A 13,876-nucleotide genomic window follows, 5' to 3' on the forward strand; every position below is an offset into this window, starting at 1 on the left:
TGAGTCATCTTCCCTTGTGGCAGAGTGGTGCACCAGGCTGCCGGCCTGGTCCTGCGCCACTTCCTGTTAAGAACTCTCGTGGGAAGTGGCGCGGGACCAGGCCAGCAGCCTTGTGCGCCACTCTGCCACAAGGGAAGATGACTCAGAGGCAGCCGCGTCAGCTGTCAGTGCTCAGGAAACCAGGCAGGCAGCCGCATCCAGTGAGGGAGGGTGTCAGAATTTAAAAAGGTTAACGGGGGAGGGAGGGAGGCCCTGCCTAATTAAAAATAGGGAGGGGGAGGGGCCTGGGCCTGCCAAATTAAAAAATAAGGAGGGAGAGATCGGGCCTGCCTGCCTGTGGGGAGGCCTGGAGGGGGGGGAGGCCTGCCTGCCGGGGGGGGCTACCTGGGGGGGTAGGCCTGCCTGGGGGTTAGGCCTGGGAGGGGAGAAGGCTGCTGCCTGCCTGCCTGGGGGGGGCTTCCTGGGAGGGGGGAGGCCTGCCTGCCCTGTCCCTACCTGCCTGCCAGCCACTAGGCCTGCCTGCCCTGTCCCGGCCTACCACTAGACCACCAGAGGGGGGACAGAGTACAGAGCCTGGCAGGGAGGGGGGACAGGGTGCATTGCTTGGCAAGTAGTGTGGGGTTGGGTGCAGAGCCTAGCAGGGAGAATTTGGTTCAGAATTGTTTTTTTTCTTGTTTTCCTCCTCTAAATCTAGGGTGTATCTTATGGAGTGAAAAATATGGTAATACCGTTTATCATCTCATCCAAATTGCTGCTGAAGCTTTGAAGCTTCTCAATCATATTATTAGGAATGAATAAAAGTAAACTTATTATATTGTACCTGAGGGTGAACATTTCAGAGTTTCAAAACTTGCAGCTCGATATTTAAAAGACTTATCCGAGTGGCAGCATCTGCTGCCTGGATTAGTCTTGCTGACCAAGGCCAGGCAGCAGTTTTCAGCCACTGAAAATGATCAGATTACTCCAATGTTATCTGGATAGTGCTGGGGCATTCTGGGGGCAGAGACAAGAGTTACCTAGAGACTGGTGACATTCAGTGCCGGTATCTAGATAAGTAGGACAGCAACAACAACAAGCTATCCTGGCAGTGGCACAGAATAACACTGTTATCTGAATAATAGTGGCGGTCACTGGTATACCCGGACATTCAACAGCAAAATCTGGATTGAGGCCAGCACTGAATAGTTGGATATATGTTTAAACTTCATAGCTTGCATTTAAAAGAAATACCAACTGTGAAATTTAAATATTAATGTTATTTTTCTCTATCCAATATTTGTAAATTAATTCATTTTCCCTGTAGTGCCATTCGCCCCCTGGTGGCTATTAGCCCAAGCAGCAAAATACTATGCAAGTGGTCTAAATGTATTCTACCATTCAAAGTGGGGTTGCTAAAGGTAGGTTAACACTTTGGTGTCAAATAAAGAATAGATAAACCAACTTTTCTAATGTAACGGTTTGAATAAAGGGTAATAATTTTGGCTTTAATCATTTGGCGGAGAAGCAAGCTCTTTGGCTACTTCTTGAGATCTGTTACCATCAAAGGAGTAGAGGATATGACATTAAAGAAGAGATAAGAAAAGGTCAATAGTTACCATCATGAGTATTGAGACCACTGGAATTTTATTTATTTAAAAAATGTATATATCGCCTAAAACTAAGTGGTTTCCAAAATAAACATCCTATATAATAAAACGCTAGCCGCGCATGCGCACTCCTGCCTGTGTGTTCCGTGATCCGTAGGTCCGTGGCAGGCAGGAGAGCGGATACGCGGTTAGGGCCCACACTCGAGTGCTGTGGCCGACTCAGGATCGTGGGAGGATTTTTTGCGGGGTAGATATATATTTTTAATGGGGTTCTTAACATGCACGCGGCAGTTGCTAGGCAGGAATAGTTGGCAAGGATGTAAAGCGACTGGTCCTCAGCAGTTGAAACTTTTTGGAACGGAAAGGCCAGTCGGTTTGGACAAAATGGTTTTATGAATCAATGCCTTATGAAATTTACATGCCTTTTTACTCCTTTGCATGTACAGATCAGATAGGGTGCAGATGGGGTCTGGAGGAAGGTTAGTGAATCGAGCCGTAGTAGGAAAGTGAGCGCAAACCGAGCGGTACACGATCGGTTTGCTTAGTGAATCTAGTCCATAGTCTTAAATGCCCAGGAAGTGCATTCCACAGATTTACACTGGTAACTGAGAGCATTTTTGCCTTTATCACTACATACAGCACTCCTAATTCCCTGAGTGCTATCAATCTCATTCCTCCCTCTGACCTCAATGCCCTACCTGGTCGATAAATCTCCTATAACATATGAAAACAATTAGGGGCTATACAGCGGTTATAACATGATGAATGGTAAAAGGGGTGGGTTAATGGTAATTCTACTCACAATGCAAATTTCTATTTAGCATGCAATTTCCATTGTTTCTAAATTGGATAAAGACTACTTTATATATATAAAAAGGTTTCTGAGATTTGGAAGTGTTTCATCATGGCTTCTAGAATTCAAACATTCTACAGATTTCACAGGCTGGTGTGTGTGGTTTTTGTTAAATTTTCTAACATGCATGTTATATATAAATTTTGTAGATGGTCAACATGCCAGAGGCAGGCCAACTGTATATTTGGAACAAAATTCTGTTGTATCTCAGCAGTTCCATTAGAAATCCAAGTGTGGGCTTACAAACCATGCACATAAGTTGAAGCAACATGTAATATATGCAATTTCCAGTTGAGAATGGTTGACATACGATAACTGTTGTTAAAATAAGCCAAACAATTTGCAGAGCAACTACTGCTTCTATGTGAATTTAATTTTTTTTAATTTCATTTACAGGTATTGTTGTAGATATTAAGCTAAAAGCAAACGTATCAGCCACTACAAGAATTTAGAGCAGTGGTCTCCAATGTATGGCCCCAGGGCTGCATTTGGCTCCCGAAGTCCTCCATTTCAGCCTCAGATTGCTGAAGAGCTCTTCAAATCCTGCAAATGCATTAATTACAATCTTGCCAACTCAAAGAAAGCATTAAATGATAGGATTGCTGTAGGATATGTATACATATAAATTGGCAAAGGGTATGGAATTTGTAACTGTTGACAAGCCAAAATAAAGTGTTTTTAAAATAGATTCATAAAACATTGTAGAATCAATATTAATATTAATGTTTATTGCCCAATCTGAACAAGCAGGTCATAGAGGTTTACAAAATTAGTAGGATGTATAAGCTTGAAATCTTTTGGGGACTCTTAGAGCTTTCTCATATTTATACTATGGGCATTTACATGGAAAAGGTTGGAGACCACTGATTTAGAGTAAAGAGTAGGGAACTGAGATATTATGGAGTTTGGTTAGTTTTCGAGATAAAGCATGAAACCGAGTGGTAGTGAGTTTTATTAGGTTTTTGCTAGTAGGATCTTAGTACTCACTTCCTGGCGTGCCCTCGTGTGTCTCCTGTGGCTGATCTATTTAGAAATCCAATATTGATAACAATTAAACAAATGGGATGTTTAATAACTGAGTTACATCACATTTATGGAACTATTGTACGATTTATTCCTCTTACAAAATGAAATGAAAAATAAAATTTTAAAAGATTTTCCTTTCATTCCTTAGTTAGTGCAGTGGACTGAGAACCTGGGAATTGGGTTCAAGTTAGAGAGTTGCGTGGGGATAGAAATCCCACCCATCCCCGCCTGTCCCCACCAGGATCCTCTCCGTCCCCACCCATTCCCGCAAGGAATTACCTCCATCCCCGCCCGTCCCCATAAAAAGCAGCAATTACTTCTGACAGGATCATCAATTCCACCGTTTCTTTTGTGTTTGCGCTGCTGTTTTCCTTGTGGAATCTCTTTGGTGGAACCCTTATTTTGTTTTCTGTTCAGGTAATTAACTTATAAACCCCCTCTTTTACTAAGGCTGACGTGTCCATTATATTATATGGACGAACCCTGCTTCCAAAGCCTTCCGTCCCCGTGGGAGTCCCGTTGGCTACAGGGGGGTCCCCGTAGGAGTCCTGTGGGCCAGAGGGGGGTCCCTGTGGGAGTCCCGTGGTTTAGGGGGGATTTCCGCGATCCCCATTCCCGTGCAGACCTCTAGTTCAAGTCCCACTGCAGCTCCTTGTGATTCTGGGTAAGCCACTTAACCTTCCATTGCCCCAGATACAAAATAAGTGCTGGTATATATGTAAATGGTACGAGGGACAGCTGAAAAGTTCTCAGCCCAACCAACAAAGCCGGGCCAGTCTCCATCAACAGCTATACAGTACATTTAGTCCAGTGATTTTCCACTTTTTTCATTCCATATTTTTCCAATGGAATGAAAAAAGTGGACTATAAGTGTCCAGCCCTTGATGGACACAGCCCCAACTTTATTGGTTGGGCTGAGAACTTTTCAGCAGCCCCTTATAAATCAAATTCCATTCCTTCTATGCCCATCCCCTAAAATTGTTCTATATATATAATAAAAGAACAATTAAGGCCTTCATTCAAATAAGACAAATAATACAGATCCTAATAAAACTATTTTGTCTCCATTTTCCTAAGCTCTACATTTCCATAAAAAATACATTTTTGGGGTTATTATATAGATGCCAACAGAACCAGTAACCATATGAGTAAATACCAGCTTTCCAATTTCCTTTTAGATTTATTCATTTTTAACCCCAGACAGTGTTCTGACTGCTCTGTACTGCTCCGATGGTCATAGAGTTCCTATGGGCATCAGAGCAGTGCACTCAGAGTGCCAGCCGGAGCTAAAAAAAACCCTTCTGTGCTTGTACAAAAGGGGGGGGGGTAAGTGACATGAATATTACATAAAATATATTAAAACTTATACATAAAATATTTTTTAAAAACAAACATTTACAAACCTAAATATACTACTCTCTATCTGCCCTTTTCTTTCAGTACTGATGTTTCATCTAAAATATAACACCCATCTTCTGTGATACTAATGAGAAGTAAACTCATTAGTTTCACATTGGTTACATTGGTGCTTAATTCATATAACTCTTCTTTCTTCTTTGTTTATCCTTCTTGTTGGGGAACAGTGACCTCAAGTGCCCACTAGTCTTGTCCATCCAACCACTCGTGAGCTATCACAGGTCTCTTGTAACCCCCTATTCTCACACCAATATTAATTAATTTTATTTATGTAAATCCTTATTTGTTAAAAGTAACCCAATAAATTAATTACTTCTTTTTAATTAAGTCCATAGTACAGTTGTTCCTCTCGCTGTGATATCATTGATATACAGTAAAACCTTGGTTTGCAAGCATAATTCGTTCCAGAAGAATGCTGGTAATTCAAAGTACTCATATATCAAAGCAAATTTTCCCATAGGAAATAATGGAAACCCAGACGATTCGTTCCACAACCCAAAAACTTTAATACAAAATACTATATGTACTGTACTTGTATTGCAAAACCTTGCTCGTTTAGAACAGTCACTAAACTCCTGCAGCGTCAGAGAGAGAACCATCGGCTCAGTTGTGATGATGTGACACGTTATAAACTGTACGTACTCATATTGCAAGACCTCGCTCGTTTAGAACAGTCACTACACTCTTGCGGCGTCAAAGAGAGACGACCCATCAGCTCAGCTGTGATGATGTGACACGTGTATACTGTATGTACTCGTATCGCAAGATATTGCTTGTATATCAAGTTAAAATTTAACCAAATGTTTTGCTTGTCTTGCAAACCAAGTTACTTGCAATCCAAGGTTTTACTGTACTTAGCTTTTATCCACAGCGAGTTGCTAGTATTGTTCACTCCTAGCTTTAGGAATGATAGCTCAGGATATATATCTGATGATAATACTGCTCACAATAGTATGTCTTTATAAGCACTTTCCTGCACTTTTCCATCTTCAATTTATTATACCTGCTATATCATTTGCTAATTTGTCCTGCCACCATAGGCCTTCACAAACAGAAGACATTTTAAAAATCCCTTAAATTGCTTTACTTTAATAGTGAAAATAACCAAAGGCCAGGTTAGAAGCAGAAATTTATTTTGTTCATTTTTTGTCAGGCTTTTTGTTTGTTCTCAGAGTTTTAATAGTCTTCCCTATTCTTTTTAGTCACTAACTTTTCTCTGACAAATCATGTTATTTCAGTGACATAATAGGTAAGGACAATGGTGAAAAAAGTCTGCTCATACAGCTGAGTCAAAAAAAACCCCAACAACAGATATCCAACATGGCTGCTTCCAAACTATCCCCTCCCCCTTTTACTAAACTGCAATAGCCACACTATGAATGTTCTGCCCTGCTCCCAATGCTCATAGGAATCGGGAGCAGCGCAGAGCATTTAGTGTGGCTCCCTGCACTAATAACCACTATAGCGGTTTAGTAAAAGGAGGGGTATGTGCTATTATACAGGATCTTAAAAAGAGCAGATTTCTAAACTAGAAAGGCCATATTCATACTTTTTTAGATAGTTAAGGATCAGATTTATGAATCTCAAAAAATTTGGATTGGCCACGGTGATAATGGGCTACTGGGCTTGATGGACCATTGGTCTGACCCAGTAAAGCTATTCTTATGCTCTTATGTTAACTGCTTGTAAGTCATCATCACTATTTTGGAACACGTCATATGACTAACATGACTTGTGCGTTGATAAGGCTCTTCTCCTTGTTCAGAATTATAAACTATTTTTAGAGCATTTTCTGAAAATCTACATAAAAAACTGTAAATGCACCACATTTTGGAAAAGAGCTGTAGGCCTTTTGCAGTAAAGCAATAAGCCCTTTAGCACTTTTAAAATTATTTTTGCTTATAAGAAATTAGAACCTTGAGCTAAATGTACATGGTTTCAACACTGTGCAAACTGGCTTGCATCCTTCAAAATTCTTTGTGCCTGGCCCTTAATGTAGATCTAAAATAAGCTAAATATGCTGGAATACGCAGCTACTTAAAATTCAAGTTTGAACTAGACTGCACTGCTTTACATACTGAACCTTGGGGGAAGTTACCTACTGTAACTCAGATGCTGTATTGTCAACTATGTCATGTCCTGAATGTACTCTTGTAACCCGTTCTGGGCTCCTTTGGGAGGACGGGCTAAAGACTTGAATAAATAAATAAAATGTGGGCTACAGTTATGTCTGTAATGAGACCCTAAGCAAAAGAACCCCAATTTAATAGTAGCCCATGTTGGCAACTCTACCTCTATTATTCTTTATTTCATTTTTGTGATTGTTTAGTGGAGAGGAGATGTTGGAAATTTCTATACTTTTGTTTCTAAGTTGTTTGAAGAAATGAGGATGGAGGGATTTTTGATTGATTTATGCTATATTGGTTGTTATATGGATAATAAATCTATTGGATTTGCAAACTACCAAAGGACATGTAGTTAGTAATGTGAGCAATGTGGGCAATCTTCAAGACGTGTTATTTTACCACTAAATTGTGCTATTTTAGCACAGGTCCTGTTTTAAGCAATGAGACTTCATTAATAACCATTAACAGTAAAATAGTCTGTCTCAATAATAACCAACTTTGATAATTCCCCCCTGAGTGGTATATCAAGTTTAGGCCCCTTTTACAAAGCCATGGTAGTTAGTCCTGATGCGGCAAATGTGATGCAGCCCATAGGAATTGAATGGGCTGTGATGCATTTGCCCTTAAGAAAACAAAAACTCAGTGGACAAGAGACATCCTTAATTTATATTGTGAGGTTTGTTTCATCTAGTAAAACATCAGGAAAACTGAGCTCTACATTAGATATGGGAATGTCAAACAACAACCAAATAATCTGTTGAATGTTTTTAAGTAAATATATTCATTTTACTAGTTTGATAGAAAATATCTAGCAAATAGTGAATTAAAAATATATTGCAATACAATTTATATATACCAGCAATGTTGAAAAGTCACATTAAGTTCATGCATATATACAAATGAAATATTTACCATCGTCATCACTAAGCACTAATTCTTCCTTGGGAAGATTTACTTTTCTCTGATCTGTTCAGGAAAAATTAATAAAGGGTTCAGTATTCTGTACCATATGGGGTTCACTGGAATCCACCTTATAGACAGGAAAAAAGGTCAGCAACAACAATAATACAATCAAAAAAGCTGGTGAGGGATGTATTCCTTAAAAGAGCTTCTGGTAGGTTAGCTACCTTTCCCAGGAATGTGACATATCAATAGGAGGCTTATTCTGTAATGTGTGGTAACCTGTGTTAAGTTCACTGCAGGAAATGCATGCATTATTTATTAAATAGCTAATGTCCAACAGCAGTCATTTTTTGTTTTCCTTATAGTAAATCTTAATCAAACTCAAAACAGTAATCACTATACGTTATGAAACTTTGGATCTCAGTTTAGTGTACCTTTCTTCCTTCCTTGCTAATGCAATTTCTGCGATGCAAACAGGAAGAGCGTACAAGATCTTCACTAATCCATTACATTTTTATATAAGTTAATTCAATTGCATTTTAAACTGTATAAATTAAATAAAATAAATTTTAAAGATTTTAAAGTAGTTGAGATTCTTGACTTAGCTTTAGATTCTGTCGGCAAGGGGGACCATTCCGCTGACTTGTATGTTTCGCCATAGCTGTTTCAAGGCTAAACACCCCCTTTTTTATTTAGCATCTCCGCCGACAGAATCTAAAGCTAAGTCATGAATTTCAACTCTTTTAAAATCTTTAAAATTTATTTAATTTATAAATTTTACAATACAATTGAATTAACTTATATAAAAATTTAATGGATCAGTGAAGATCTTGTGCGTGCTTCCTGTTTGCATCACAGAAATTGCATTAGCAAGGAAGGTACACTAAGCTGAAATCCAAAGGTTCATAACGTATAGTGATCGCTGTTGTGAGTTTTATTAAATAGGCCACATCAGATAAAATGCAGCCCACACTGAAAAACAACATTACCACAGAGTAACATGCACATTTGAAAAAGGATGTAAGTATCTGATTTCATATTTATTATAAAATTTGAATGCATTTGCTAACTTACAGTTAAGCAGGTGCAACACCATCTGGCACTGGGCAGTTTTAAAACTCATTCATTATCACAAATTTGTTTTGCATATCACTTCAGGAAATCCAGAGCTTCCTCAGAATCAATCGAGCAACTAACTTTACAATACTGTCTTTTTTTTTAAAATCATGTTTATTAAGGAGTCAACAAGAGAAACAAGTGTCTTAAGAGGCCTTACAACATTTAGCTTTATATTTGCTCTTCTTCAGTTACCATTACCTATAATCCATATTGTTTGGTTCTAACTATGGCCTCACTTTTTTAAATCTATTACTCCTCTCCCCCCAATTTGGGTCACGTCTGTCTATTTTAATCAGATAGGAACTGCTTCCTGGCACTTACAGTCTACTCACGTCTCTATAAAGCAATGTTTATGCCTCATATGGCTATATAAATATCAATGTGTATTTATATACAGTTTTACTATAAATGAAGCTAATATTAAAAGGTTTTGTCAAAGCATTATACTAGAAAATCTGAATTCATAAAGACCACTATACAGTAACCCTATATCCAGTTAAAAGTTAATAGGTTATATCAGTTTAATTTTAACCAGATATTCAGTTGACTTATCCGGGTACATCTGACTGTTGAATATATTTTCCTAAAGGGGGGGAGAGTAATAATCAAGATATGGTGAAAGCCAGGCTTTTGATGCACCTTAATGTACTCATAGGACTCACTAACTGGTGGAAGCTCATTACCACTGGTTATTGACTCATGGTATATGAACATCACTGCTTGTGAGCCAACTTGCAAGCAGCGTTATTCTACTGTTGCAGAAACAGTGGGATGCAAAGTCATTACCCAGTGCTAGGCTGCATCTTAAAAGGGGCCAGTGTTCAACTAGGGAACCTCCCTGCTACCCCACCCTTCACTTCAGATGGTATCCAAGGCCAGACCTCCCCCCTCAAATCACACCCACCATATCCAGAAGTTCACACTTGGAAAGGCCTTCTCCTAGCCCCCTGGGTCTACCAGGAAATATTTCTTCACTGAAAGAGTGGTTGATCCTTGGAACGAGCTCCCAGTGCAGGTGATCGAGGCAAACAGTGTGCAAGAATTTAAGAGCAAATGGGATGCCCATGTGGGATTCCTTAGAGGGTTAAGCCAAGGGAACCTGTCACCAGGAGTGGGATACCTAGGATAGTAGACTTGGGGGTGGGTCAGTAGAGTGGACAGACCTGATGGGCTATGGCCCTTATCTGCTGTCATCTTCTATGTTTCTATGTTTCAAAACATTCCTGGTTTCTAGTGTGGTCAGGCAGGAGAGATCTCCTGTTGCTTTTGTCTTTGTGAGAGTTGGGTTCACAATGGTGCTGGCAACCTCTAGTGACAGTCTCCCAGTAGTACTGCAAGGGGACAAGTTTTTGTGCAAAGGCAAAAAGGTCCTTATATGAACATTTGAACCCCTAGTAGTAATATTGGAAGATAACTACTAGGGATCAGTAATGACATTTTGAAGCTTGACCTGCAAGGGCAGGAGCAAGTCCCATTGGGCTTTCAGGATATTCACAATGAATAAGCATAAGAAAGATTTGCATAAGACAGACTTTCTTTGGTATGCAAATCTCTCATATGTATATTCATCGTAGACATATTGAAAACCCAATGGAACTTGGTGTCTCCCGAGGACTGGGTTGAGAGGCCCTGCTCTAGAGAGCAGGAATACAGAACGGGGAGCCCAGGAAAAGCCTTCAATAGGAGAATAATAGACCAGCCTTCCTTTTGGGGAGGAGGGATTGGAGAGGTCTGGTCTTGGAATGCTGTGCTTTTATCTGGTGGAAGAGGGAGAGAGGGAGGGGGCAGGTTCTCTAGCCAAGAGCTGGCCTCTTTAATATAAGGCCCAGGAGTATTGGGCCTTGACTTTGTGACCCATGACCCGATGCTTCTGGGGTATTAAAATGACTCTAGCTTTTTGTTAGGATTATTTTTCCATTTGTAGTAATTCATAGAATTTACATAGCAATGAAGTGTTTTGCTTTCTGGAAGTTAGTACTACTAACCAATTAAAATGCAACTTTTGTCTTGCCACTTCCTTCTTACATTTAACCATCTGAAATTTTAAAAAGCTAAGATCTGTCTGAAAATATCCAGACAAAATGATTGAATTTTGACTTCCTAATTTATTATTATGGGGCATAATAATTTAATTGGTAAGCTAAAACTATACATACTGCTTAAATGCATTTCTTAGACTTTAAACCTCTTGTATATGCGTATAAGTCCCTTGTGTGATAAAACAGAGTCTTTCCAGAGAAAGATATACAGAGAAAATTCCCACAGTAGTATCACAATTATGAATACAGTTGGAAGGAGATATAACTTGTTAGTATGTATTAAAAAGCACCATGCAGATTTACATTAAGAGCTTGATCTAAAAAGGCTTTGATCCCATTCTGGGTCTAAAGAGGAGGAATGTGGAGAGATCAATACCCCAGAGCTTATACAGGATTTTTAAGACATGAACAAAAAAAAGCTATGGGGCTCATAATCAAAACTTAAACATGTCTAAAAACCCACCCGTCGGCACATGGATGACATAAAAGACAGGTTGTCCGAGTGCCAATAATCAAACCTATTTTTTTGACGTATCCAGGGACTTTTTAGGCCTCTGAATGCCGCTGTGCGCTCAGAGCTGAAAGGGGTGTATTTGGAGGAGTTGTTGGGGCAGGATGTGGGCCAATGTAGATTTAGTCATCCTGTAGGGATAATCTAATGTTTTACTAGACTTCCTAGATGGAATGTATACGTTGTGAGTTAGACCAGTGTTCTTCAACCTTTTTACACCAGCGGAAATAAAATAATTATTTCGTGGACCGGCAAACTAATAAGACTGAAATTTTTAAAAACCCCATTGCCGCCCCGTCCCCGCGAGCTCGGTCCCATTAACCATCTGATCCCATCCGCACAAGCCTTAAATAGTTATGATTTTATATTGAACATATTTTATTAAAGTATAAAAAGAAACAATATTCTGTACAATTGTCATTTTATAAATATAAATAATACAGGGCAAGGATCAACAAAAGCCCCGTATCCCCTCCCCTTCACATATATCCCCTCTACTATCAAGAAAACTGAATAAGCTAAATTATTACAGAATGCTACACAAATATCATGCTAACAGAATACCGCAGTCACACATGGCAGGAATGGTGTTAGGGGGAGTGCAACTAGGGCAATTGCCTCCTGGTCAGAGAGAGCCCTAAGCCAGCTGGAAGCTAAAGACGTACTGCCTGGGCTTTGCACTCCCCAGTTATGTCTAACATTAGCTCTAGCAGGATACATATTTTAAATCTGATATATTCTAATCACAAGATAGAAATAAAATTATTTTTTTCTACCTTTTGTCGTCTCTGGTTTCTGCTTTCATCGTCTTTTCACTCTCTTCCATCCAGCGTCTGCCCTCTGTCTCTTCAATCCAGCATCTGCCTCTTCCATCCACTGTCTGCCCTCTACCCCTCCCCCTCCCATATAGTATCTGCGTTCTTTCTATGCCCCTCTCTCCTACACCAGATCTAGCATCTTTGTCACTCTTTCCTTATTTTTCATCTGACCCCCCCTTCCCAGCATCAATCTCTCTCTACTTTTTCATTCCTCTGTCTCTCCTCTTTCCCTCTTCTGATCTCTCCATTCCATCCTGACTCCTTCCCCTCCTCTAATCTCCCTGCCAGCTGTTTCCTTCCAATTTTCCTCCTCCCCTGTCCAGCAGTACCTTCTCCCTTTCTTCCTCCCCTTATCCAACAGTAATTCTTGTCTCTTCCCCTTCTCCCCTGTCAGCAGTATCCCCTTCCCCTCCCTTGTCCAGGAGTACCCCTTCTCCCTTTCCTCCTCCCCTTATCCAACAGTAATTCACGTCCCTTCCCTTTCCCTTCTCCCCTGTCAGCAGTAGCCCCTTCCCCTCCCTTGTCCAGGAGTACCCCCTTCTCCCTTCCCTCCTTCCCTCTCCAGCAAATGTTTCCTCTAAGTAGGCTAGCAGCAGCTCTGTGTGCTTTTAACTTCGGCACACAGCTGCCCCTAGGCAGTATTTTAGCCGCGGTTTCATGAGGCAGTCTCGGGGCCTTTGGTAGGCCGGCCCGCTTCGATGATGCAATGTGGGCCGGCCTACCAAAGGCCCGAGGCTGCCTCATGAAACCGCGCTAAAATACTGCTTAGGGGCAGCTGTGTGCCAAAATTAAAAGCACACAGAGCTGCCGCTGCTTGTCTAGGGGTGCGGAGACATATGCGGCAGGAGTCGGTGGTGGAAGGCAGGAGTGCCGGCATAGCGACGGTAACAAGAAGTTGCACGTCAGCTGACACCGGCACCTTTTGCTGCGGCGGAGACCCGAAACCTTCGCGGACCATCAAGATTTTTTTGCGGACCGGCGATTGAAGAACTGTGAGTTAGGCGATGTACAAATATGTATAAAAAACCAAAAAGTATCCAAAGTGACCAGATAAACACTGCAGAAACAAAGTAAAGACCCCCCACACACTCCCCCAGTGTTCATTCCCCACATCCCCACAAAGATCAGAATAAAAAACATACATACCTCTCTCCAGAACATTAGCACCTAGTATGGGAAAGCCTAGTAGAGCTGCACACAGGTCTCTTAAATAGCCTGGGGGTGGACTAATGAACCATGGAGAGGAGGACCCAGGCCCATAAGCCACTCTAACCATGTAGGTGGAACATGTGCACCCACCAAAACCCTACTGTACTGCCATATAGGTAGCACTTGCAGCCATACTGGGGTTGTAGACAGGTGGGTATAGTGGGTTTGGGGAGTGTTTTGGTGGGCTCACCACAACCTATAAGGGAGTTCTGGTGAGATATTTATCTGGCACTCTTTTGTGAAGTTCATAGCAGTGCCCTTTAAGGTACC

At 40.7% G+C, this 13,876-nt stretch overlaps 1 protein-coding gene across 17 annotated transcripts in view; it reads right to left on the reverse strand.

Moving 5' to 3' along the window:
- SYTL2 (synaptotagmin like 2) overlaps nucleotides 1–13,876 on the reverse strand; it is a 259,334-nt gene that overhangs the window by 58,744 nt on the left and 186,714 nt on the right. For 10 of the 17 annotated variants that reach the window (XM_033948916.1, XM_033948909.1, XM_033948919.1 and 7 more), the window contains 2 exons: nucleotides 7,920–7,973; nucleotides 3,427–3,462 (listed from right to left, as the gene is read on the reverse strand). The exons of 4 other annotated variants lie outside the window; for them this stretch is intronic. In XM_033948916.1, coding sequence (XP_033804807.1) covers nucleotides 3,427–3,462; nucleotides 7,920–7,973 — 90 coding nt within the window. The remainder of the gene's footprint in view (nucleotides 1–3,426; nucleotides 3,463–7,919; nucleotides 7,974–13,876) is intronic. 3 more of the 17 variants (XM_033948921.1, XM_033948913.1, XM_033948908.1) reach the window with 1 other exon arrangement.

This window comes from Geotrypetes seraphini, chromosome 6 (genome assembly GCF_902459505.1).
Source record: "Geotrypetes seraphini chromosome 6, aGeoSer1.1, whole genome shotgun sequence".
NCBI classification, from domain to species: Eukaryota; Metazoa; Chordata; class Amphibia; order Gymnophiona; family Dermophiidae; genus Geotrypetes; species Geotrypetes seraphini.